The 24,981-nt window shown below is 41.7% G+C and overlaps 1 protein-coding gene across 1 annotated transcript in view; it reads left to right on the plus strand.

The window, feature by feature from the left end:
• RRH (retinal pigment epithelium-derived rhodopsin homolog) overlaps positions 1–23,656 on the plus strand; it is a 42,573-nt gene extending 18,917 nt beyond the window's left edge. Inside the window, exons 3-7 of the mRNA XM_075617156.1 lie at positions 977–1,076; positions 6,180–6,333; positions 18,458–18,614; positions 20,987–21,165; positions 23,253–23,656. Coding sequence (XP_075473271.1) covers positions 977–1,076; positions 6,180–6,333; positions 18,458–18,614; positions 20,987–21,165; positions 23,253–23,358 — 696 coding nt within the window. The 3' untranslated portion in view covers positions 23,359–23,656. The remainder of the gene's footprint in view (positions 1–976; positions 1,077–6,179; positions 6,334–18,457; positions 18,615–20,986; positions 21,166–23,252) is intronic.
• The last annotated feature ends 1,325 nt before the right edge of the window (positions 23,657–24,981 follow it).

Raw genomic sequence — 24,981 nt, forward strand, 5'->3', positions numbered from 1 at the left:
AAAAGAGGTGTCTAAGAGGGGATATGATAACTACATACAAATATATTCAGGGTCAATACAAGGAGCTTTCAAAAGAACTATTCATCCTAAGAGCAGTATGAACGATACAGGGTCAACCTCAATGGATATATGTCTTTATTCAACCTCATCTACTATGTAACTATGTAATAACCTTATATTTCATGTTGGGTTGATCGATTTTTTCTTCAGTTTATTATAATACTGGCATCAGCTGCTCTTCTAATGAGTGTAAATGGCAGTGGCCATTTTAACCTCCCAGGGAGAAAAACTTTCAGCAACTGATATCTCCAGAATTCAACAACAGAATAAAAAAAGGGGGGATTGCTAAAACAGCAACAACACATTCTGCAATGGCAAAAAGAAAGGAGACCTTTTTTTAATGGTGAGTATAGTGGAATACTGCTTTAACAAGATCGGTTTTCAGATGTAACCTGAAGATCCCTTCTACGGGGATAAGAGACAGTAACTAGTAAGTATGAGATAAAAAACAATACCAGGTTACCACAAAGGGTTCATAAACAAAGGAGTGCAGAATCCCGACTTAATTGCACTCATTACAGAGTTGGTAGGAGTAGATGAATTTAGTGTAAAACATAACCTTTATTAGGTAATAATAAAAATAGGGTATAGATTGGTAGAAACAAAATGGCCAATCAAACATGGTCATAAATGAACACAACACAAAAAAATTAAGAGGTTGAAAATGATACTGAGCCTAAATAAAAGCTAATGTTTATTTTCCCTTAACAACGTCTCCCTGGTTATACCTCTGCACGTCTCTGACAATATAATATATACTTTTTTATTTATTTTTTGGACTTTTTAAAAATTCTACTAATACTAATGCCATCGTGTTGCTTAGATGCTCACGGAGCTGGTAAGGTGTTTGTAGAACTGAATAATGTTCTTAGCAAGCTAATAAATAACAGTGTGCTTTCTCCCTGTTAACCTGCAGATTTATGCTGGCCTGAATATCTTTTTTGGAATGGCAAGCATAGGATTGCTGACTGTCGTTGCTATTGATCGCTATCTGACTATCTGCCGGCCTGACATAGGTACAGTATCTGACTATCTGCCGGCCTGACATAGGTACACAAAAAATATAACAAGACAAGTGCGCAACTAAAATGAACTAACAATTGAGAAATTATGTTGATTAAATACTACCACTAAGTACCCAAGTGAGTAACATAAATAATAACTGTGTTACCAGTCTAAGAAAAAAGGAGCGTCTGCTGCTGTAAATAGGGTAGCTCAGGACCCTGGGTATCTAGACAAAACAAAACAATGAACAGCGCACAACGCTCATCTTGAAAAATGTAAATACAATTTTATAGTAAAAAATTATTCAAGGTTCTGCGTACATCAATTGAATGAAAGACAGGCACAGAATGTGACAATGATGGCTGTTACCACTCATGGACACTGGAACACACAGGAACAGCAAGGGTGGATATCTTTGTCCACATCAGGAGTCTGCGGTCAGGTGGACTGCGGGGCCCCCATCGGCTTGAGGATGTGCTCAGAGTCTAATGTACTTGTCCCCAGAGTCCAAGAAATTGTGTCCAATGCTCCGTTATATAGGGAGTCACAGTAGTTGCACTCACAGCCTCGTGGGACAGCGTCTGACGTCTGGCTCGCGGGACCACACTGAGTGCCGTCGGGCGATGATGACGTCACCTTACCAGCGTCGATACGGAGGAGTATTCAAAATGATGCTAAATCAACAGAATACTGACATATAACACAATAGATCAAATTCAGTTTGATAAGTGGTACATTCCAACGCGTTTCGTAGCGCTAAAAGGCTACTTCTTCAGGGAATCTAAAAGGCTACTTCTTCAGGGGATAACGGGTAATTGTGACATCATGATGCTGATGTTCACACAGTGATCAGACCAGAGGGATCGGAGCGACGAGGAAGCGGGTTGTATAGCGTTGGCGCCAGCCATTTACTTTGTTCTGCTCCTTTTTGTATTGCTACTGCATACGGGTGGCTGTTGTTATATATACCTCAGGTCATGCATAGCAGTATATTGCATGTTGCAATATACTGTACAGCTGGGGCTGCTAGTCATGGGAGACTGAGTGTATTTTACACCCACTTAGTACCTCATAGAGGAGTTATCTGGCTCATTATTGCGCATCATCGTGACACTAGAATTACTGACCTCATCCTGTTTTGAGATACGGGTGTCTTGTCACAGACAAGGTGACCTACTATACCAGAGGTATTGCACAGACACCACCGTTTAGGCATTACAAGATATCTGCACAGAACTACATATACTTTGGTTATATACAGATGGTTATTAGTAGCATCAGCAAGCAGGTGCAATCACATAGCTTGAACAATAGCTATAGGCAGAGCCTCATGTGAGTATTTTAGTACAGGGGTACCTGGCTAAACTTTGCCAGGAGATTATCATCTAGTGCATACAGCCATACTCCCTTTGCATGTGTGGGGTCTGCAATTTTACAAGAATTGCAATCGTGGTTTGAGACACTTCGACTGCGAAATATACAGACATCATTTAGTGTACGCAGTTCCACACACACATTGATGTATTATCTTTCACCTATGAGGCTCATTTACATTCCGCTACCCATCGTCGTCTCCTTTCCAATGTAGTTGGTTAGACAGGTCATACACTAGGTTGCTAGTCACTGGTACTTTCTATTTGGCCATTGTGCCATTTTGTGGATATTTAGAGGCAAAGTATAGTCCAGTGACCATATGTATAGAACCTGTCCTGTCTTACGATCACAATACTACATCTGGTCTTGATTTCACTGAGGGGATCTTATTTACATTTTATATTTCACTTGGCCACTTTTATTTATGACATAGATGTTAATTACATTTTGTTATTTTTATGTTTATTCGTATTAGTGGGGTCTCCTGAGATCCATGCGTTACATAGGTTCAGAACATTTGACTCTGCAGAAATTCTGCAACACTGATTTATTTATAGGTAGAGTGCATATTTAAAGGGATTCTTTCTTGTGAAACCCATTGGATTTCACAAAGTTGATATACTTATAGTTGCCTCTTCCCTTATGCACCAGCTCTATTCCTACCAGTTCAGGTACTTTTACACAGGTTGAGCTGCAGACTTTTTGTGTTCATTAACATAGATATCCTGTTGTACTGTGATACATAAAAAAACTAAGCCTGTATAATTTGGTAATGCACTTAGAGCATTTGCTATACTTGTCATGTTACACTTTCCTATTCTCTCAACATTTCCAGTCATAATTGCCCATATTACCATTTATCTTTGCATCATAACTTATCAACTGTGTATTGAACCAATTTCCGTTAAATCCTAACTTTAGAGTGCCAGGGATAGCATTGATACTTAATATAGCATGGTTCACCATGTTCGCTCTCAGCTTCCTTTATCATAGGTTTTCCAGTAAAAGGACTGTAAGAGATGTGTGCAGAGGTATGCAATGGAGACTGTTTTTAAGGTGAAATTAAAATAAGACTTTATTGCGCTTGTTCCTTTAAACACTGCAAACACCAACATTAAAGAAAAACCTACTCCACTTTGGAGAAATCACTACACATTTTACTTCAGCCCTATCTAGCTGGGTGGGTAGCTAAGCTGCTTGAACCTGGAGAACTATTTAGAGATTCTACAACTTGTGACTCCTGAATCACAATAGATAAGCTTGGGTTAAAAAATATGTGTTAGAAAACACAATTAGTGTTCTAGAGTAGGAAAACTAGAAACTCTCGCTTAGGTGCAATAGTCAGAGTAGGTGCTAAAGGGGGCAGGAGGTTAATTGCAAGAAAACACGAAAAGAAAACCCCACAAAATGTTGTACACTGGTAAATAGTTCAAAATGAGTTAGCGATAACTGAAATGGGTTACAAATAAACTTTTATTTGATAATATGCTAAAATAAATGTATACAACAAACGACAGAGAAGCCCAATGCTACATCCAATATGACAAAAATACACAGTAAAATACTTATATATTCTCATGAAAAAGGGTAATTTAGTTTAACCCTTTGGCAAAGCATTGTAAGCTTGCGAGCCACGACAAGGCAGACACCCGTTCACAAGTCCTAACACTACCAGATAAAATACTAATATATCTCTATTAGGAATAAAATTCTAATTTACCTCTATTAGGAGGGAGAAAGACCACCATTGGATCTGTATCCAGTAGAATGAAAGGACCTACTCACTTGGGAAGTGGGGAGGGGCGGGCTTAAAACCTGGGAAGGAGGAGCCACTAACCTCCAGCAGCTGAGACAGCTGAAAATAGGTTAACAAAACACACAAAACCCCAGCAAGCTCTTTTTGGGAACCCCTGAGTCCCCATAAAATATATATTTATATGTGTCAAAAAGGAGAGCTATTGAGCATGGCATATGTATACAACAAAGGACAGAAAAGCCCAATGCTACATCCAATATGACAAAAATACACAGTAAAATACTTATATATTCTCTTGAAAAAGGGTAATTTAGTTTAACCCTTTGGCAAAAGCGTTGTAAGCCTGTGAGCCATGACAAGGCAGACACCCGTTCGCAAGTCCTAACACTACCAGATAAAACAAAACATAACAAAACGCTTAGGGGGTTATTCATCAATTTCTATTATGTACCTGAATGTCACTAACTCAGATTCAAGTCAATAGGAGTTAACGTCTATTTGGGTCCGTTAACCCATAACGGACCAGGATTTATCTGGGGGTTAACATGTGCAGAGATTCATCATCTTGGTAAATCAGAGTGACTCAGGCCTGGTTGCAGATTATATGACTATTTCTCTTTATTTCAGTGTTGTCTTATAACTCAGTGTCCTATAACTCTTTTATCTGCTTTTCCAATTGCTCAGTTCCTCCCCATACATATGCAGGGTTCTGTGTAAGTAGATGGAAATAAATTCCATATGTTACAACATTCCAAACTAACCTTAGCAAAGTAAACACCCTCTAAAACTCTATGCCGCTTTCTCCTCCAATGTAACTACAACGAAATGCTCTAAGAACTAGATTGGCCATCACTTGTTCATGCTCAAAGTACATTTTTCCTGTCTTGCTTTCAAATACTTTCTGGACAAGCTACCCACCTATCAGACCAAGCTCCTCACCCCTACAACATGCAGCTGGTAAGATATGTGTGCGGAGATACATTTAATGGAGACCGATTAGGGGGAAATGAAATCCTGGCTTTATTGAGCCTGTTCCTTTAACAAGGCAAAACATACAAAAAGAAACAAAAACATATCCCTTGTAAGGGCTAACTTACTTCCCCTGTCCCTTTCTGCAGGGCTGGAGGGATAATCCCATTACCAGCCTATCCCCCAATGTCTCAAGAGGTAACTTAAGGCAGGTGGCCCTTCATGTCAGTCTCTGGTTGGTTCCTGAGTCCCTTGTGCGAGGAATATAGGTCTCTGGGTGTCTGGTTGTTTTAATCTCAGCACACAATAATTCTGTATGCTCAAGAATCTCTGGTCAGCCCTCCTTCTCCTTATGTCAGCCTAATTGTGAGGTAAGGAATCTCTCACCTCTTTCCAACAGGAGGCTTTTTTTTAGAGCTCTAATTTAGCCAGGTGGAGTCTGGTTAATTGGTTGACTGCAGTTAACCAGCTCCCTGTTGCATTTAGTGGCAGTTTCTCTTAACCATGGATAAGTCCCTGTTACACAGCTCTTACCGTATCACCTGAGTTCTGACTCCAAAAGATTGTACACGGTTCGAAGTTTCAACAAAGAATCTGGCCGCTCCTCCTTCTCTTACCGTGCACCTCACAACTGGAACAGTGTACAAAAGACTATCAAAGCCACATCCAGTTTAAGTCATTTCAAGACTGCAGCTGTTTCACATTTAAATCGTGTCTGTAACTGTTACATACAGTAAGCCCATAATCATATATTATCTCTAACTGTCCATGAAATGTCGGTAAATGTGAATGTATAACCTCTGTTCATGTAATATAATCATGTATTGTCATCATAACTCTGTGCCCAGGACATACTTGAGAATGAGAAGTAACTCTCAATGTATTATTTCCTGGTAAAACATTTTATTAATAAATAAAAATAAAATGTAAGTAGAGGCATTGGAAAATTGCAGTACTTCCCAAATAACAGCCAACTGCAAGCGGTGTTACTAATTAATTATTTTCTTTACCACAGGAAGAAGCATAACAAGCTGTCACTACACAGCGCTGATCCTCGCTGCATGGATAAACGCAGTCTTCTGGTCTGTAATGCCAATAGTGGGGTGGTCAAGCTATGCCCCTGATCCAACTGGGGCTACATGTACCATTAACTGGCGGAAAAATGATGCGTAAGAAAAAATCTGCACATGTATTTCTTTCATTACAGGAATCAACATTTATGTGAAGAAGTAGTTCTTCTGGAATACGAATTTAAAAAAAAAATCTGAATTAATCCAGGTGATCCCCCAGTGCATAAGATATTTGAGCTTCTTTTACTTGCTGGTATTAGAAAAATAATAACAATAACTTTGGGGTCACCAATAGAAAGTTGTGATGTTGTCTCTCTGATGTTACGACTTTCTACTGACTGCTTGAGCAAGGATGACCACGGTGGCCATATTCTTTTCCCGTTCAATTTTTTTGGTTTAATCTTAAATAGTGTGGCACGCATGCGCAGGGTTGTATAAATGCCTTATGCCCTCTCTCTGCACCCTCAGCTCTTTTTTTTGTGATCCTTCACTAAGTGGATATATTTATGTATCCTACAGCTTGATCCTCCCCTTTAGCAGCCTTAACTCCTCTAAAATGTCCCCTAAGTAGAAAATAAATAATATGGGGGAAGAGTTCTGGTATTTTTAAAAGCTACATCAGGTCTCTTCTGAAGCCTTCTTGCTATGAGCCCCTGAGGAGTCTGATTCAGAAAGCTTTGAAGCAAGCAACCCGCTTCTCAGACCTTCAGTTAAAAAGGACATAGCAGGTCTTCTAAGGCTACGCTTATAGTGACGGCGACGGCGACGGTGACGTCAGGCTGCGTTCACTAGAAAAATCAAATTGAGATGACTTCCAGCGATCACGACCAAGCCGTTGCGCTGTCGCATCGCGTTTACTATAAGCGCACGTGATGGCAGCAATGCATTTGTTTTGCCGCGACGTTGCATCGCTGTTGCGCCACTATACTGTAAGCACAGCCTAAGCATCATTAAACAGTTTGTGTAAAGTGAGTTACAGAACATAGTTGTGGAAGTAAAACAAGAAATGTAATCTCTTGGAGAGAGGACTGACGTCCTAGAAGACATATTTGAAGAAGTTATCTCATCTTGCAACAGCTCGATCTACATGGTCAAATAGATGAAACACCATATCCAGACTATCGAAGCTTCTATAGAAGACCTCCAAAACAAGTCAAGGAATTGAAGTCAAAGGATTCAGGAACGCTTCTGATGCCATCATGAAGGAACAGACCACAGTTACTAAACCGTCTCGCTTGGTTTCTGCTACCAGACATACTGAAACATATGGGTTTGGAGACACCACAAGACATTGCCATACTACTTTCAGTAATGGGTTCATCCATAAGATGGGCCTCTGGAAGGCCACTCTGGAACCTTCAAACTCTAGGAAAGAAAAAAAGGCTCAGTGGAGAATGTCTGGATGAAGACAACAAGCAGGAATTTACGTAAAGCGAGCTCCCCTTCGACCTCCATCCTGGCATCTTAATCCAGGGTCACTGGGAATGTGACATAACCTACGTGACTGTGTCCAAAGGAGTGTGGAGGACGCTTTTGTAGTGACGCTATCAGTACGCGTGTTGGGTCACGTGATCGCGGCTATCACTAGCATCAGCTGGTGCTCCATTCGGACAAGCTGCGGACGGAAATTGTGTTTTATTGTCAGCAGAGACACATTGTAATTGTGATTCTCTGTGTGTTTTAAATTAAAGCTTTGCAGTTCTGCACCATTTGTTTTTTCCCCTTATATTTATCTTTTGGGGAAACAAATTGAGTGCTGGTAGTGGGGGAGTGCTGGGAGAGAAACAGAGCCAGAGAGCCTGGAACACGTGGGGTTCGTGGAACAGCGGGAGAAGACGTTGGCACATGCACAGATCCTATCCACCGCATGCATTTGCATGCCCACTTTGTAAGTAGGCATTTTATATTGGGGTCTACAGGGTACAAGATTTTGGACTTTGCATACTGCACTATGGTGTGTTTTCCTCTCCTCTTGTGTATTATACATTAGGCTAACATCACTGAGGAGGACAGTACCAGAGCAGGACTTTTATATGGAAAATATCCAGACTTTTATCCACTGTGGATATCTATTGGACTCTTGTCAACTTTAGTGGTAATCCATTTTGTTGTCTGTCCATACCATGCGCCGGGGATTTCATTTGTGTATGGAGTTTGTGTAAACTGAGTTACAGAACATAGTTGCTGAAGTAAAACAAGAAATGTAATCTCTTGGAGAGAGGACTGACGTCCTAGAAGACATATTTGAGGAAGTTATCTCATCTTGCAACAGCTCGATCTACATGGTCAAATGGATGAAACACCATATCCAGACTATCGAAGCTTCTATAGAAGACCTCCAAAACAAGTCAAGGAGTTGCAGCCAAAGGATTCAGGAACTCTTCTGATGCCATCATGAAGGAACAGACCACAGTTACTAAACTGTCTCTCTTGGTTTCTGCTACCGGACATACTGAAACATATGGGTTTGGAGACGCCACAAGACATTGCCATACTACTTTCAGTAATGAGTTCATCCATACGATGGGCCTCTGGAAGGCCACTCTGGAACCTTCAAACTCTAGGAAAGAAAAAAAGGCCCAGTGAAGAATGTCTGGATGAATACAACAAGCAGGAACTTACATAAATTCGACCTCCATCCTGGCATCTTAATCCAGGGTCACTGGGAATGTGACATAATCTACGTGACAGCGGAAGTTCGGGGAACGCTCCCACTGAGCACCTCCATAGTGCACACGTGTCCTCCCAGCCCCTTTTACATGCTACCTCATCTCCAATCACTAGGTATTTTGTATGTGTACATATAAGCTTCTATTTAATTAGCGTATATGAAGGATTGCTAGTAGGGGCTTTACACTACTGTCCATTCTGATTAACTTTTTATCCTACTATTGGCCTTCTCCAACAATATCTTACTACTATCAATGTTCTTGGGGACATATTCAGGGACACAAACCCCCTCATGGGTTGTGGATATGAGATTAGGGCTATTCTTATATCTTTACTTGAGCTTTACTTTTGCCTCTCCCCTGCTGTAATTGAGTTACCTGGGGAGAAGGGGGCTAATACCATCCTTTTCCTAAAGCACAAAAGCAGGGCAAAAGGAGCCAGCTCACAAGGTGAAGCTGGTTCTCCTTTATAGGGCAGCAGATGTCGCTTACCCCTCTGTGGGCTAGTGAAATCTTTCAGTCAGTGTCCCCAGGACCCTCCACAGGACTGCGAGGAATCTGCCACCGCGATAGCTGCAGCTGACCAATGGGCGGAGGAGGGGGGGAGGGGGAGTTCCAGCATCCCGCCAAACGCAGGTAATGCCTTGCGAGTCTGCAGAGCCCACCTGTACCAAGATGGCAGGAAGTGTGATGTCACTTCCAGTTGTAGTACACCACATGACCAGTGGGCATTTTAAAAACCAGGAAAACGCAGGCAGACAAGTGATGTGAGGAGACATCTTGGAGACACTGAAGTGCAGGAAAGCAGCTTCTGATCGGATTAATCCTTTAATTACTGTCTGATGGCAAGTAATGGAAGGGAAATTATTCAGGGGAGAAATCGTCTGAATCAGGAGACACTGGGAGAGGAGGGAGTACTGTTTCTTATGGTATATTATGTATCCCAAAGATGTCAGTCCCTCACAATGCAGGATTTGAAGCCCCTCAGGAATCCAGTGCAGGGAATGTTAGACTCAAGAAAGTGACTAGAAAGTCCAAATATTTAACCTGTGCAGGACGTGAACATTGTTCACCTGACAAGTATAAGAAGAAACTATGCAATGCCTGCATAAAGCAACTAGCAATAGAAGAAAATCTCTTCAGATCCAGGGCTTTCTGGGATGGTTTCAGTCAGCAATGCAGCAAACATTTAGTAGTTTTAAATCCACAAATATACAAACAGCGTCAGGAACTTTGATGCAAAGAGAACCTATGACCTCTTATGAAAAGAGAGACTATCAGAGGCGTTATTTATTTTATTTATTTATTTATTTATAAAATATTTTACCAGGAAGTAATACATTGAGAGTTACCTCTCGTTTTCAAGTATGTCCTGGGCACAGAGTAAAGCAAAATAATACATGGTTACAAATACAGTTACATAAATGAACAAGGTATACATTTATATAAAGACATTGCATGCACAGTTAAAGAAAATATATATTATGAGCGTATGAAACAGTTACAGACCAGATTAAAGTGTGAGACAGCCTTAGATTTGAAAGAACTTAAGCTGGTGGTGGATATGAGAGTCTCTGGTAGGTTGTTCCAGTTTTGGGGTGCACGGAAGGAGAAGGAGGAACGTCCGGATACTTTGTTGCGTCTTGGGACCATGAATAGTCTTTTGGAGTCTGATCTCAGGTGATAGGTACTGCATGTGGTAGGGGTGAGGAGCTTGTTCAGGTAGCTGGGTAGCTTGCCCAGAAAGTATTTGAGGGTGAGACAGGAAAGGTGAACTTTGCGCCTAGACTCTAGTGATGACCAATCTAGTTCTTTGAGCATTTCGCAGTGATGTGTGTTGTAGTTGCATTGGAGAACAAAACGACAAATTGAATTGTAGAGGGTGTCAAGTTTGCTAAGGTGGGTTTGAGGAGCCGAGCCATATACTATGTCTCCATAGTCAATAATTGGCATTAGCATCTGCTGTGCAATACGCTTTCTGACCAGGAGACTTAGGGAGGATTTGTTCCTGTAAAGTACCCCTAGTTTGGCATAGGTCTTGGTTGTCAGGGTATCAATGTGCATCCCGAATGTTAAGTGGGAGTCAAACCATAAGCCCAGGTATTTAAAACTAGTGACAGGTGTTAGGGTGGTTTTATCGTTGGTTCTAATCAGGAGCTCAGTCACTGGAAGCTTTACAAATTTAGTCTTGGTCCCAAATACCATTGTTACAGTCTTGTCAGTGTTTAAAAACAGTTTGTTTTGGGAAATCCAGTTTTCGAGTCTCAAAAAGTCAGACTGAAGTATGTGTTGAAGGTCAGAGAGGCTATGGCTGTGTGCATACAGGATTGTGTCATCTGCATACATGTGTATTGAGGCTTCCTTACAAGCTGTGGGAAGATCATTAATGAACACTGAGAAGAGTAGGGGCCCCAGAACAGAGCCTTGCGGGACACCACAGGTGATATCCAGGGGGTTGGAGTTAGAGCCTGAGATGGACACATGTTGGGATCTTCCTGATAGGTAGGACTGAAACCAGTTTAAAGCATGTTTCCCTATTCCAGAGCTCTGGAGTTTGTTAAGCAGGATAGCATGATCAACTGTGTCAAAAGCCTTTGCAAAATCTAGGAATACTGCACCGTTCCATTCCACACTGGATTTCATTGCAAACTTTTAGCAGGGTAGTTACGGTGGAGTGTTTGGGACGAAACCCAGACTGGAATTGGCTAGGGAAATTTGTCTTGGTGTAGAAATTGCTTAATTGGGAGTGGACACATTTTTCCATAACTTTGGATAGAATTGGGAGAAGTGAGATTGGCCTGTAGTTTGAGACAGTGTTTTTGTCCCCACTTTTGAAGATTGGGACAACTCTGGCAGTTTTCCAGGTCTTAGGGATATGGCCTGCAGACAGGATAGAGTTGACTATGGACGCAATTGGTTTGGCAATGGCTGGGGCACCAAGTCGTAGGAACCTAGATTGTAGTAAGTCGGGTCCACATTGGCTGCTTAGTTTTAGTTTGAGGAGCGCTTGTGTAATCTCCTCTTCAGATACTGGGCTAAATTGAAAATTGTGGGCAGTGTTGGGAGGGGGTGGGACTATAGGGGTACTCCCAGGATGAGATTCAGGTTTGGGGTTTGTGCTGCGTTTCGCTAATAAGTTAGTGGCACACCCCACAAAGTAATCATTGAATGCATTTGCAATGTCAGTGGGGTTTGTCAGAGTAATATCCCCCTTAGTGATATTACTTGGTTGTTGATGGTTAGGAGGCTGGAATATATTGTTGATAACCTTCCAGAAGTTAGCTGGGTTTGATGTATTCTGGAGGAGATTGTCAGAGTAATATTGTGCTTTTGCATACCTTGTTTGCCTTGTGCACACGTTCCGCAGGCATCTGTAGTGATTGAGATCCTTGGTAGTGCCAGTTACTTTGTAGCTTTTCCACAAGGCATCCCTGAACTGGTAGAGTGCTATAAGGTCAGGTGAAACCCATGGAAGGTGGGCCCCCCGTACCCTTATTTTGCGTAGTGGAGCATGGGTATCGCAGAGTTTTAAGAACTCGGATTGGAAATAGTCAAGCGCAGAATCAGGGTCGGGAATTAAATCGATTCTGTGCCATACTCTGCCTTCTCTCAGGAATCGGACTGGGAAGCTTCAGCAGGTACAGAATTCCTAGAATATTCTTCTGAAGAGGAAAAGGAAGTAATAGAAGTAAAAGAGCTGATAAGAAAACATTGTTGTATATTCATGGATTCACAAAGAAAGTCTTGAAGGTTTCCAGTATATACAGCAATCAAAAAAGCTGATTATTGAAGAATGGAAGCATCCGGACAAGAAACCATCCTTGTCAAGAAAGTGTAACCAGATGTATCTTTTTGACTCCGTTAGATGACGGTTCAAGCTTCCGAGATCCTATAGATAAGAGAGGGGAGTGTGCATTAAGAAGAATGTTTTCAACAGCTGGTGCTCTATGCAACCAAATGTAGCATCAGCCTGCGTTACAAGATCATTAACAGTCTGGATGACACAAGTAGAAGAAGGCTTAACAATTAAGGTCTCAAGTGATCAAATCCTGAAGCTATTCTCTTCAATTCATCTGGGCATACGCTACTTATGTGATGCATCTATGTAATCCACCCACCTAATAGCTAACTGCATGGCCTTTTCAACAGCAGCTCACAGGGCATTGTATCTTGAAACTTGGATAGCGAATGCAGCTTTCAATAACAAACTTTGTTTCATGCCATTCAAAGGCTCATTATTCGGGCAGAATTGGAGAATATATGATAAGGTGAGAGGGTTGCCTTGACAAGAGATAGACCAGTCTTATATGACCCATAGATCTTTTTTCCTTGGCCCAAGATCATCTAAAAAAGGAATTCAGGTCATACAAGTGCATTAGAGGGCAGTCCTGGACTAGACCAGGGGGAAGATCCACAAGAGAAAGATTAATGGGGGCATCGCACTTCCAGAGACCAACATCCTTCTGATGCCAGATTTCCAATGATCAGTTATCAATTATGGGGCAGACCCAGTGAGTTTTCTACCCGGTGGCAGCAGATAACAGATCGCTGGGTACATCAGCTAATAGAGAGAGGTTACTCAACCAAATTCACAGAAAGACTGGTGCAAAGGTTCATCATCACACCTTCACCAGTGTGTCTAATAAAGAAGAGAACACTAAGAGAGGCAGTATGAAAATACTGTTTTTTTTCCAGTATGTTTATGGTTCCAAAAGTATCAGGAGGATTCCGGACAGTCCTGGATCTAAAATTCCTAAATCACTATGTTTGAAGGGAACATTTAAAAATGGAGTCTGTAAAGTATCTTATCTACATTCTAAGTCCAGGAGATTTTCTGGCAGCAATCGATTTGAAAGTCGCCTATTTACATATTCCCATCTGCTTCGCTCACCAACATTTCTTGAGTTTCGCCAGTCAAAAGAAAATCCAAGAAAAGCATTATCAATTGAAAGCCTTACCCTTTCGGCCTATCATCCGCACCCACACTATTCACAAAAGTAATGGTAGTGATTGCGGCAGTGATAAGGGAAGAAGTTATATCTGTAGTACGCTATCTGGATGATTGGCTTCTGAGAGCAACTTCACATCAACACCTAAAAAAATCACATCCAGTATGTAATGGAATTCCTGCAAGAGTTAGGCTGGATTATCAATTGCGAGAAAAGGAAATTGAGGCCAACCGAAAAGATTCTTTTTACAATTCAATACAGGAAAGTTTTTACCACCAAACAAAACAATAAATCTGATAAAATATGTCAGATACCTCAGGACTGTCTCAACCCTATCACTTTGTCAAGCAATGTGAGTACTAGAATTTATGTTAGCGACCATAGAGGCAGTGCCATGGGCAAGATTGCACATGCATCAACTTCAGGCTGAAGTCCTAAGGGAGTGGGACGGAGACACAAGGTCACTAGAGAAGCACTTCTCACTATCTCTATGGACCAGGACTTCTCTGAGGTGGTGGCAAAAGAAAAGAAGTCTAGAACTAAGTGGTAGTCTTCAAAGTGCTAGAAGCTTTCCAAGCACAGATGAAAGGCAAGCAATCAGATTACAGACAGACAACATGGTAACGGCCACATACATAAATCACCAAGGGGGTACAAGAAGACCGTCACTTGGAGCTTCTCTGTGGTCCACTGCATGTCCGTGGGACAACCCATGTTCACGCTGTTCAGGGCAGAGAAAAAATATCTGCCTCCCACGGGTAATAGAAAACCTTGAGGTCATCGGTTTAGGTAAGATTAAAAATAAATTTCAGAGGGGATTGCTGCTTTTAAATGAACATACTTCCCATAATCTCATAACTTTTCCAAATGCTGCCAATACCTGTAAACAACGCATGTTATAGATGTCCAGTGGAAAACTGATATGTTTAGAGGTCTAGAAACAGATTATGAACAGAGCAAACACTCGGGGTCTTTGCACTACCAAATCGTATAAAGTATTACGTAGTGTAAATTATCCACATACATGCTTGGCATTAGAGATGGGCAGATTTGGATCTGCCGTGGATCAGCCAGTTCCTTTGGTCCGCAGACTTCCGCAAATCTGTCTCAAAAAGGGCGATTCGTCTTTTTCGTATTTTTTTTTTATCACCACCAATCCGATACGCAGACTCCGCAATCCGCTGGTTCATTTTAAGAATATCCAATCCACGGATTCAGAAATCCATACGTGGATTTGTGAATCCGTGAATTGGATTGGTAAAACCCACCAGGGGATTGCGGAATCCATGGATTGGATTGGTAAAACCCACCAGGGGATTGCGGAATCCATGGATTGGATTGGTAAAACCCACCAGGGGATTGCGGAATCCATGGATTGGATTGGTAAAACCCACCAGGGGATTGCGGAATCCATGGATTGGATTGGTAAAACCCACCAGGGGATTGCGGAATCCATGTATTGGATTGGTAAAACCCACCAGAGGATTGCGGAATCCATGTATTGGATTGGTAAAACCCACCAGGGGATTGCGGAATCCATGTATTGGATTGGTAAAACCCACCAGGGGATTGCAGAATCCATGGATTGGATTGGTAAAACCCACCAGGGGATTGCGGAATCCATGGATTGGATTGGTAAAACCCACCAGGGGATTGCGGAATCCATGGATTGGATTGGTAAAACCCACCAGGGGATTGCGGAATCCATGTATTGGATTGGTAAAACCCACCAGGGGATTGCGGAATCCATGGATTGGATTGGTAAAACCCACCAGGGGATTGCGGAATCCATGGATTGGATTGGTAAAACCCACCAGGGGATTGCGGAATCCATGGATTGGATTGGTAAAACCCACCAGGGGATTGCGGAATCCATGGATTGGATTGGTAAAACCCACCAGGGGATTGCGGAATCCATGGATTGGATTGGTAAAATCCACCAGGGGATTGCGGAATCCATGGATTGGATTGGTAAAATTCACCAGGGGATTGTATCCAATGGTGTTTTTTTTGATTCATCCGCACAGATTTAAACTGGAACAATCTGTCGACGGATTTTACACCGGGTAACGGATTTTGAATGGGAAGCTCAGGAAATTCCATGAAACGGATTTTGACAGTTTTGCCCATTTCTACTTGGCATTTACCATCTGACCAAAAAAACCAAATTGTCTCCCATATTCAGTTATTTTATCTAATTTGGCTTCCGCGATAAAATACAGTACAGTAGGTTTTCATTTTTCAAGTCTCCCGTCCCTTGATCAATATCTTACTACCAGTCAGGTATAGATGTGCAGTAGACTCTGGATTAACCTATTTACAGTACATGAATCCCAATTTCCCCCAAGTCAAAATATTAGTGATGTAAATAACCTGGAAAGAGCAGGAATGATTAGAATGGTTAGATATTATAACTTATTTTGTGGGAGAAATCATCATTGCATTCCAAGAGATTAAAGAAAAATTCCAAACTCCCAATTGTGATTACTTCAGATATATCCAGATTAGAGGTTTTATCTTCAGTCCCCATGTAAATTAAGGGGGTCGGACAACTCTAGTGATTTTTTAGAATTTATGGCTTAAGAGTTATGCAACCTAAAGATTTAGTTTCATTTGCAGAGGCAGAGCTAAGGGGGGGGGGGGGGGGGGTTGGCTAAACCACCTTGAGCCCAGTGGTGCCATGGGTCTATAAATTGGGGATGGGGTGGGGGGGGGCACAGTTGATCGAACTTGCCCTGGGTGCAAAATACCTCGTTCCACTTCTGATCTTTCGTATCATTTTTTTACTGATTATTCGGATTATAATTTTAAATATGACAGATTGGGAGAGAGACGTGAGAATCCCCCTTACTTTTGATGAGTGGAAAGAGATTTTAAGGGGGAAAAAACCCTCAAAACGTTTCCATTTGCATTAACTATAAGCAGGACTCAACAGAGGGAGGGTGATATGTGGGACCTACAAATTCAAGTTGTTGAATGGAGGGTATGGGAGAGGGTGGAGGGAGGGGAAGGGACCTGTGTACTGGTGAGGTAGAGACCTGACCTGGATGTCAATACCGTAAATTGAGCTTGACGTCTGGCCGAATGCAACTTCCAGGTCCAGCCTGCCTGGCTCCATTCGCTGCTGGGTCTGGGACTGTTGTCCTGCTGCTCTCATCCTGTTGGCGGCCCTAACTACCGGAAGCCAGGCTACAAGAAGTGGCTACAAGTTACTTAGGTCAGAGGTGCGCAAACTGGGGGGGTGCAAGATTTGCAAGCTGAGGCATGGCGGTTACAGAAGCCCCACACCCTTCCCCAAGGCATTTAAATTAAATGCCGGGGGAGGCGTGAGGCCTCTGTAACGTCCCTTACCTGCTGCTAGCTGGCTCTTCGGCAATGCGTCGCCATGGCAACACAGTGTCAAATGACGCCGTGAGGCCATGTGACGTGACGTGTCACCATGACAACTTGTCAAATGACGCTGTGGGGTCATGTGATGTGACGTCACATGAGCCGCAGCATCATTTGATGCCAAGTTCTAACCGGGGGGGGGGGCGCAAATGCTGGGGCTCCCAGGCAGGGGGGCACACGCCAAAAACTTTGCGCAACCCTGCCTTGGGCCAGGGCCATAGTCAAAAAGACCGTACTGACCCGCGCTGAGCCGCGCTGAGGGGAAACATTATCCGAATCATCACGGCTTTAGACGGCGCTTCCACAGCGTGCGGAGGCGTGTGGAATTGCAGTCGACATCAAAATTTAAGTTTTCCCGCTGAGGGAAGCGCAGGGCCGGTCACGTGACCGCCAAAAGCCAATGGCAGTCCGTGACGTCGGCGCCGTGACGTGTCACGCTAGCCCCGCCTCCCGCCCAGCTCCCACCCGGCTCACAAGCACGCACGCTGACGCTCATGCAGGGACACAAAAAGCTCCTGCTTGAGCAGGAGAGCATGAGCGTTAGCGCTGCTCAGCGCTGTGAATGCCACCATGTCTGAGGCCTTAGGTGGTATCTCACCCCGGAAAGACTATTCAGTGAGACAGATACATTCTCCACTTTGTTGGAGGGATTGTAGTGAGATATTTACCCTCAATATGTGGTGGACCTGGCCTAAGCTATTACCCTGTGACATAAGATTGTTCATTGGATTAATAATTATACTGGCTGATTTATAATTGGATCCATGAGTTTTTCTATGAATGAAAAGGTTACAGACGGTGCCCCTCCCCCCCACACAAATATATCTCAATCACCCAAAATCTATTAGCATCCAGCCAAAGTCGTGAAATTTCACAGTGCTCGGACCCCCCCCTCACCCTCCACCTTTGTAACCCTTTGAGTGCCAGAATCTCAACCACGTGATTGCTGGGTGTAGCGATCACATGGGTGTGGGCAGCGTCCCCAAGACTCAAATATCTCAGGTACCAAGAATTTCCCTGAATCAAATAATGACAAAAAAAAAAAAAACATATGTATACATTTTAAGTTTAGAGGCCAGAGTGGCGATAAGGTAACTCGGCTCTGAATTAATGAGATGTTTGCAGTTCCCTACGTGGAGCTTTTTTACTCTGCTTGCTGTTTGTACTTTACTTGTAACTGTATTATTATTATGTGCTGCATTGCTTTCCATGCAGGTCTTTTGTTTCCTACACGATGAGTGTGGTTGCTGTAAATTTTGTTATGCCGCTGATGGTGATGTTTTACTGTTATTACAACGTGTCCCGCACAATGAAAGGTTATGGGAGAAATAGCAGCAACACAGACTGGTCAGATCAAGCAGACGTGACAAAGGTAAGGGAAGTTGAAAAAGATAAATAAAAATGAAGTAATGTATGAAAGAGGATGGGAGTAAATATTGCCTCGAGAAAATTGACAACATAAGATGGATAATAATATGAAAAGTATCTAGGTATTATTTAATAAATATGAAATGTCAACTTAATTAAACCAATACTGTTTAATACTATGACACGTTTAGATAAGTGGCAAGGTATGCATTACTACTGTATCTACAGGTATAGGCTAATTGGACTTTCTACATTAAAGCAGTAAAACGTGACATCTTAAGGATTAAAAAAAATCCATTGTCCATTATCCATAGATAATAGTGACTGTTTTTTTTCTTCTTCAACTCTTAATGCCATTGTTAATTACTTTTAAAGCATCATTTGACTTCTCCAGCAGTGCAAGATCTGTGTAACACTTTCCTGTTTTGTGATAATTTGTTGAAAATATATCCAGCAGTTTGAGCTGCAAACTGTAACAATAGATAATGTTGCCGTAGTATTATAAGAATACATTGTAGCTGATGAGTTACACTGACTGAAGCAGCCATTATGTTAGGCACAACATCAGGATTTTGACAGACTTATAACAGGAGCAAACGATTGCCAACTTAGGTAAGAATGTAGAATTATACATTGTCACATGCTTCGCATATCAAAATAATATAAATATTTTTAAAATTTGGAAAGTAGTATTGCTGCTTTAACCCAGAAAGCTACTAGAAGCTTTTGACAGAGCCAAGCTGTCGGCAAACATCTTTCTCTCAGGCAAATTTCTAATAGACAAGATTCAGTAAGTCAATAGCTGGTGGAGCATTACCATTCAATCGCTTGCATTTTTTGTGTCTATGTTGTTTGAGCCACTTACGTAAAAGGATAAAAAAAAAAAAACTTTGTGTGCGAAAATGTTTGTATGTTCAGTGCAATCTCACGTAGCCACCCAGAAAACGGTTTCTAAAGCATTTAAGAGTGTAATTGGCTTCTCTAAACCAGTTTAACAATGCCATAGCAAATCTGTCTCCTTAAATTTTGTGGGAAATTAGTTACAAATAACAATTTTTAAGAGCCTCTATACTGTGCTTGTCAATCAAGTGTTTTCTTTTCCTTAATCCTACCCTATCCTTATCAGAGAGCCAATAAAGATAAGGTGGGTTGTGGCTGTGTAAGGACTTGCTGGGACATACACCACCAACATCAAACCACCGGGGAGAAGAAATCAAACCCCTTCCAAGTCTCAACGCATCATGGGCCAGATATATTAAACTCTGTTACCCTACAAGGTTAACCTAAGTTTCCGGCATGTTAATCATGACGCAGTATTCACTACTGCAAAAAACATGTTGTTAAACAGGACTTACTCCTGTTAAATGCCTGAGGTTATTGTTAATGCTGTTATTGTTAATTATATGTTAATGAGCCTAAATGATATTCACTAAGCTCCATTAAGGTTAACGTTACATACTAACTCTGGCGTTACTCCCATCCAGACACTGAAATAGGGATTTTTCTAGAGAAGAGAGGGAGGGAGAGTTCAAAGTTAAACGTGAGTTTACTCCTTAAACATGTCTGTGGCATAGGCTTACTTTGGTCATAGAAGGGTTTGCCCCTTTAATATGTTTCATGCATAGAATGGTTCAAAGTGCGGTAAATAAGTAGTAATGTTTGGGCAACAGACAATATGCAACAACACTTTTTATTGAGATACCAATACGTGGATTTTCAAAGTGAAACCTAAACCGATGTTTATATTATGGACCTTGGATGGACTTGCAAGTCAGTTCTAAGCTGAATGACAATAAATGTCCTCATAACTAATTTATTGCCTTTGTGGCTGCATCGTTGGAATCATGGCACCATTCTTTTCTTACAAATTTCTCTTCTAGACTACATAGTTCTTGGCATTTTCTAACTTGATGCATTGACTGAGGTTTTAAAGCCTAAATGTGAAAATCTAGTAAACCTATTTTAAATCATGAGAAGTGAGCTCTTACTGGGACACATTTCAACGGGACTCAAGTTTGAGTATAAAAGCATCCTCAAACCATTAGCCTACTGTTCTCCAGCTGCATGTGACATGGTTCCTGGTTTCACGTTTCATTAAAAATGCGCATGTATGTAAAAAAATACACAAAGTCACATCTCAAACTGCAATTCTACAGGTTTGCAAAAAGGCAATTAAATATTACAATTTACAAAATAAAAAAAATAAAAAAGTAATTCTTTGTTGTTTGTGCAACACATTTCTCTACCTTTTAATTCACAAAAGTCAGTTGACATTGCAAAAAATATATTGTATATCACAGATACAATAATATGTATGTATTTGTTATTCTCACGTTGGTAAACTGCACAGTGTAGCATGTTTCTCTTGTCTTTCAGATGTCTGTCGTGATGATTGTAATGTTTCTGGTGGCTTGGTCCCCTTATTCCATTGTATGCTTATGGTCATCCTTTGGAGACCCCAGACAAATCTCTCCAGCTATGGCCATCATAGCTCCTCTATTTGCCAAGTCCTCAACCTTCTACAATCCTTGCATATATGTCATTGCAAATAAAAAGTAAGCCTCCTCACACACACATTACATGATTTATTGTATGGAATGGAAAGCCAAACGTCAGTTTGCAACCTACTGTACATTACACCAATTTTAGGTCACTTTACTTTAATGATTATACTAAGATATACTGTAATCGTTGATTGGAGCAGGTACTGAGACACACATAACCAAACCCCTTTCATTATGTTTCAGAACAAGCAAACTGCTGTTTTTGATATAGTCAGTGTTTCAAGTGTGCAGGTACTAGGTTGTATGAAATAAATCTACTTTTTTATTTAAACATCCTGATATTGAATTATTTGTATTTATGTGATTATTATATGACCCACACAGATTTGCATGAAATTGTATTAAATACAGTACCAATACTTTATCAACCCCCTTTCATTTCTGCATTTCACTCATTGTAAATAAATCTTAATACGATTTCTATATGTTTAGCAACCTATAAGGTGATATACGACTTCATTTATACAAGGACTTGTTAGTGGCAAGGGTGATATAGTAACACCAACGGACAACAGTGGATTACCCACTGTTCCCCGTTAGTGTTACTATATCACCCGTTTTAATGATTATTGGAGTATGTGTCGTTTTTTATGGTTTAATAACATTATATTATTTTGGCCATTATAGGCTTTTAGTGGCAACTGTCCTCCTACAGTGTTGGGAGCAGTTACTTTGTGTACCCTAAATAGCCAACTAGACATTGTGTCAGGGAGTATTTAACCCCTATACATGATAGCAGCCTTGAAGTGCAACTAAATAGGGATCGTTGGGAAATGTTGTGATCTCCTGGTTTGTGTTTGTGTATCATTACCATTCCCCTGCTCCGGCTGTGCTTTGATTGAAAACAAAACTTATTATTAAAATTTGGTGAGCGGTCTACCACAAGTTATGTATCATGTGAAGCCCCTGCAACACTTACCTTGCTTCAGCCGGAGTGTTTCGGTGCTGCATAGATCCTCCATAAACCCCCCGGCGGTGTCTCTTCAATAGGAACAGGTAAGCAGAACAAAAAAATGAATCAACGTGACTACCACTCCATAGGAAAAAATGGGGAAAACTCGCCAGCCGCGAAGAATTAAAAGCACTTTATCAGACTATATAAAAAACATGTGCAAACAGAGAGCACTCTCCTCCCACGCGTTTCATTTTTTCCTATGGAGCGGCAGTCACTTTGATTCATTTTTTTTATTCCACTTGCATGTGTCGCCCGCCTCCTTGCTGCCGCCCTACATCTCCTTTGGAATCCCTGCGCACGTTATCACGGCATCACATTGCCATGGTAACGAGACGTCACATTAAGGAAATGGAAGCAGGCACACGGTCTTTCTGAGGGTGCAATTTATTGTGCCACCAAAAGGTCCAACGTTTCGGCAAAGATTGCCTTTATCAAGGAGAGGGCAATCTTTGCCGAAACGTTGGACCTTTTGGTGGCACAATAAATTGCACCCTCAGAAAGACCGTGTGCCTGCTTCCATTTCCTTGCTGATAACCTTTGGGATGTCTGGACCTCCCTGGACACAGCGCACTGGCAGATAAGTACCCCCATCCAGCACCTATTAGCGGTGTGCATGTACTTCTATATATGAACGAGACGTCACATTGCCATGATGTCACATTTCCATGACTAAGAGACGCCCTGTGACGTCATGTCATTTGACGCTGGGATTCTGAAGGAGATGGAGGGGGCGGCAGCAAGGAGGCAGCCGACACATGTAAGTGCATTCCCATTAGGCCTGATAGGCCCAAGAGTGCGGCAAATGCATTTAGGGCGGAAATTTTTGCTGACCCAACATTTTGCCGCCCCAACATTTTGCCGCTGGGGCCTAGCAGGCCTAATGGGAAATCCACTTCTGCTAATTGCGCGTCTGAGATCAGAGGCATTGTAAATGCTTCTGTATTTGGTACAATTTTCAAAGGACCTGAAAATTGCAGGGAATCATTGAGGGATCTCTTTGAAAAACACAATTCTAACACCTCCTACTTCTGTTCTGTATTTTGGCTTGTGAATAAGGATTTTCTCTTGTTGTATATACATACCGTTGCATCTAATTTGTTCATATTTCTACTTCTACCCCTAGGTTCAGAAGAGCGATAATTTCCATGGTGCGGTGCAAGTCACGACAGGAAATGACTCTCGACAACCATTTCCCAATGAGTGTCTCCCAAAGCATTCTGACACCATAAGACCTCTTACCCAAGTCAACAAAAGACGCCCGATGATTCTAAAGTTGGTTTCTAGATATATCAGTACGTTCCTTCAAGTTTAGCTCTGAATCAGTCGTTCCTTCTTGTTTTTATGCTGTGTTGTAAGATAGGGCTTGTATTACTGCAATCACAGACAAGAAATATATACCAGTGTGACTTTTGTCAGTGGCACAGGTTGTATTTGAGTCATTTGTTTACAGTATGTGGTTCTTGGTGAAACTATGCGTACTCATTTCCATGTCCCAAGTTTAATAAATTGGAATTAATGAAAATGTCAGTTATTTTCTCATCATTCTCCTTTTTTATTCTAGTTTTATTTAATATATCTATCCTTATATACACAGCATTCTGCAGTAACAGCATACCGACATTATAAAATACAAGTCACTACCTTGTTAGTATTGTATTTGTCACGAATGCCACACCTATGTCCATGTGAGAAGGGGTTAAAACCGCCAGCTTTCGCGCTAACTCACTTATAACCTCACAGGGCCCTTAAAATGAGCACTATCTTCCCTAAAACCGTCACACTACACCTGAATATGCTGCAAATACCAAGAATAATGTATGGACTTACTTTAGGAGTCCCTGGCCTCCTGTTTACTAGAAAACTTATGTAATTAACACACAAAAAAAAACATGTAGCAAAATGTGTCAAAATATGTGATTAATCTCTTCAAAAGGTACAATTAGAGGTTCAATTAGAGCCTAAAGACTGGACTTATTACATTTAGATGAAATATATGAAAAGTGGTACAGTGCTTGGTTACAGAAAAAGAATATTGCAAAGACATAGAAATGACAAAAATAGTCAACGTTTAATACATTACCACCTAGCAGACTACAAGAGGTCAAGAGATGGATTTATGAGAAATCAAGTGTTATAAACTTAACACTCCTCTGTTGAATTCTAGTTTTGATACCCAATTAAGGAGTTTTTATGCTCAAAACTTTGCCTTTGTCACAAAAATAAGCCCTCCATTTGTGGGTGTGTCTGATCTCCCACTCATCAATCTCTTGTGACATTTATGACTGGTGTAGAGCAGGCCTGTCCAACTCGTAAAGTGAGAAGGGCCAAACTGCTCCAAGGAAAAAAAATTTGGGCCGCACGGGTTAAATCATTATCATCATCCTCATATCTCCCCCAGAACCCCTCACTATCAACCTTTACGATACTCCCCATCTATCTCTCATACCCCCATCTCTCCCCCTCACCCACACAATACCCCCCTCCACATCAAACACACAATACCCCCCTCCACATCAAACACACAATACCACCTCCACAACCCCCCAGCCCATTCCATGTCAGCAGCCCCCCCCCAAGTCAGCATCCCATGTCAGCATCCCCCCCACAAGTCAGCATCCCATGTCAGCAGCCCCCCCATGTCTCTCTTCCCTCAATATGACACTCTCTCCCGCTCCCCTAAATGACACTCTCTCCCCCTCCCATCAATATGACACTCTCTCCCCCTCCCCTAAATGACACTCTCTCCCTCTCCTCTCAATATGACACTCTTTCCCCCTCCCCTCAATATGACACTCTTTCCGCCTCCCCTCAATATGACACTCTCTCCCCCTCCCCTCAATATGACACTCTCC

The sequence above is a fragment of the Ascaphus truei genome, chromosome 1 (assembly GCF_040206685.1).
Source record: "Ascaphus truei isolate aAscTru1 chromosome 1, aAscTru1.hap1, whole genome shotgun sequence".
In the NCBI taxonomy this organism is placed as follows: domain Eukaryota; kingdom Metazoa; phylum Chordata; class Amphibia; order Anura; family Ascaphidae; genus Ascaphus; species Ascaphus truei.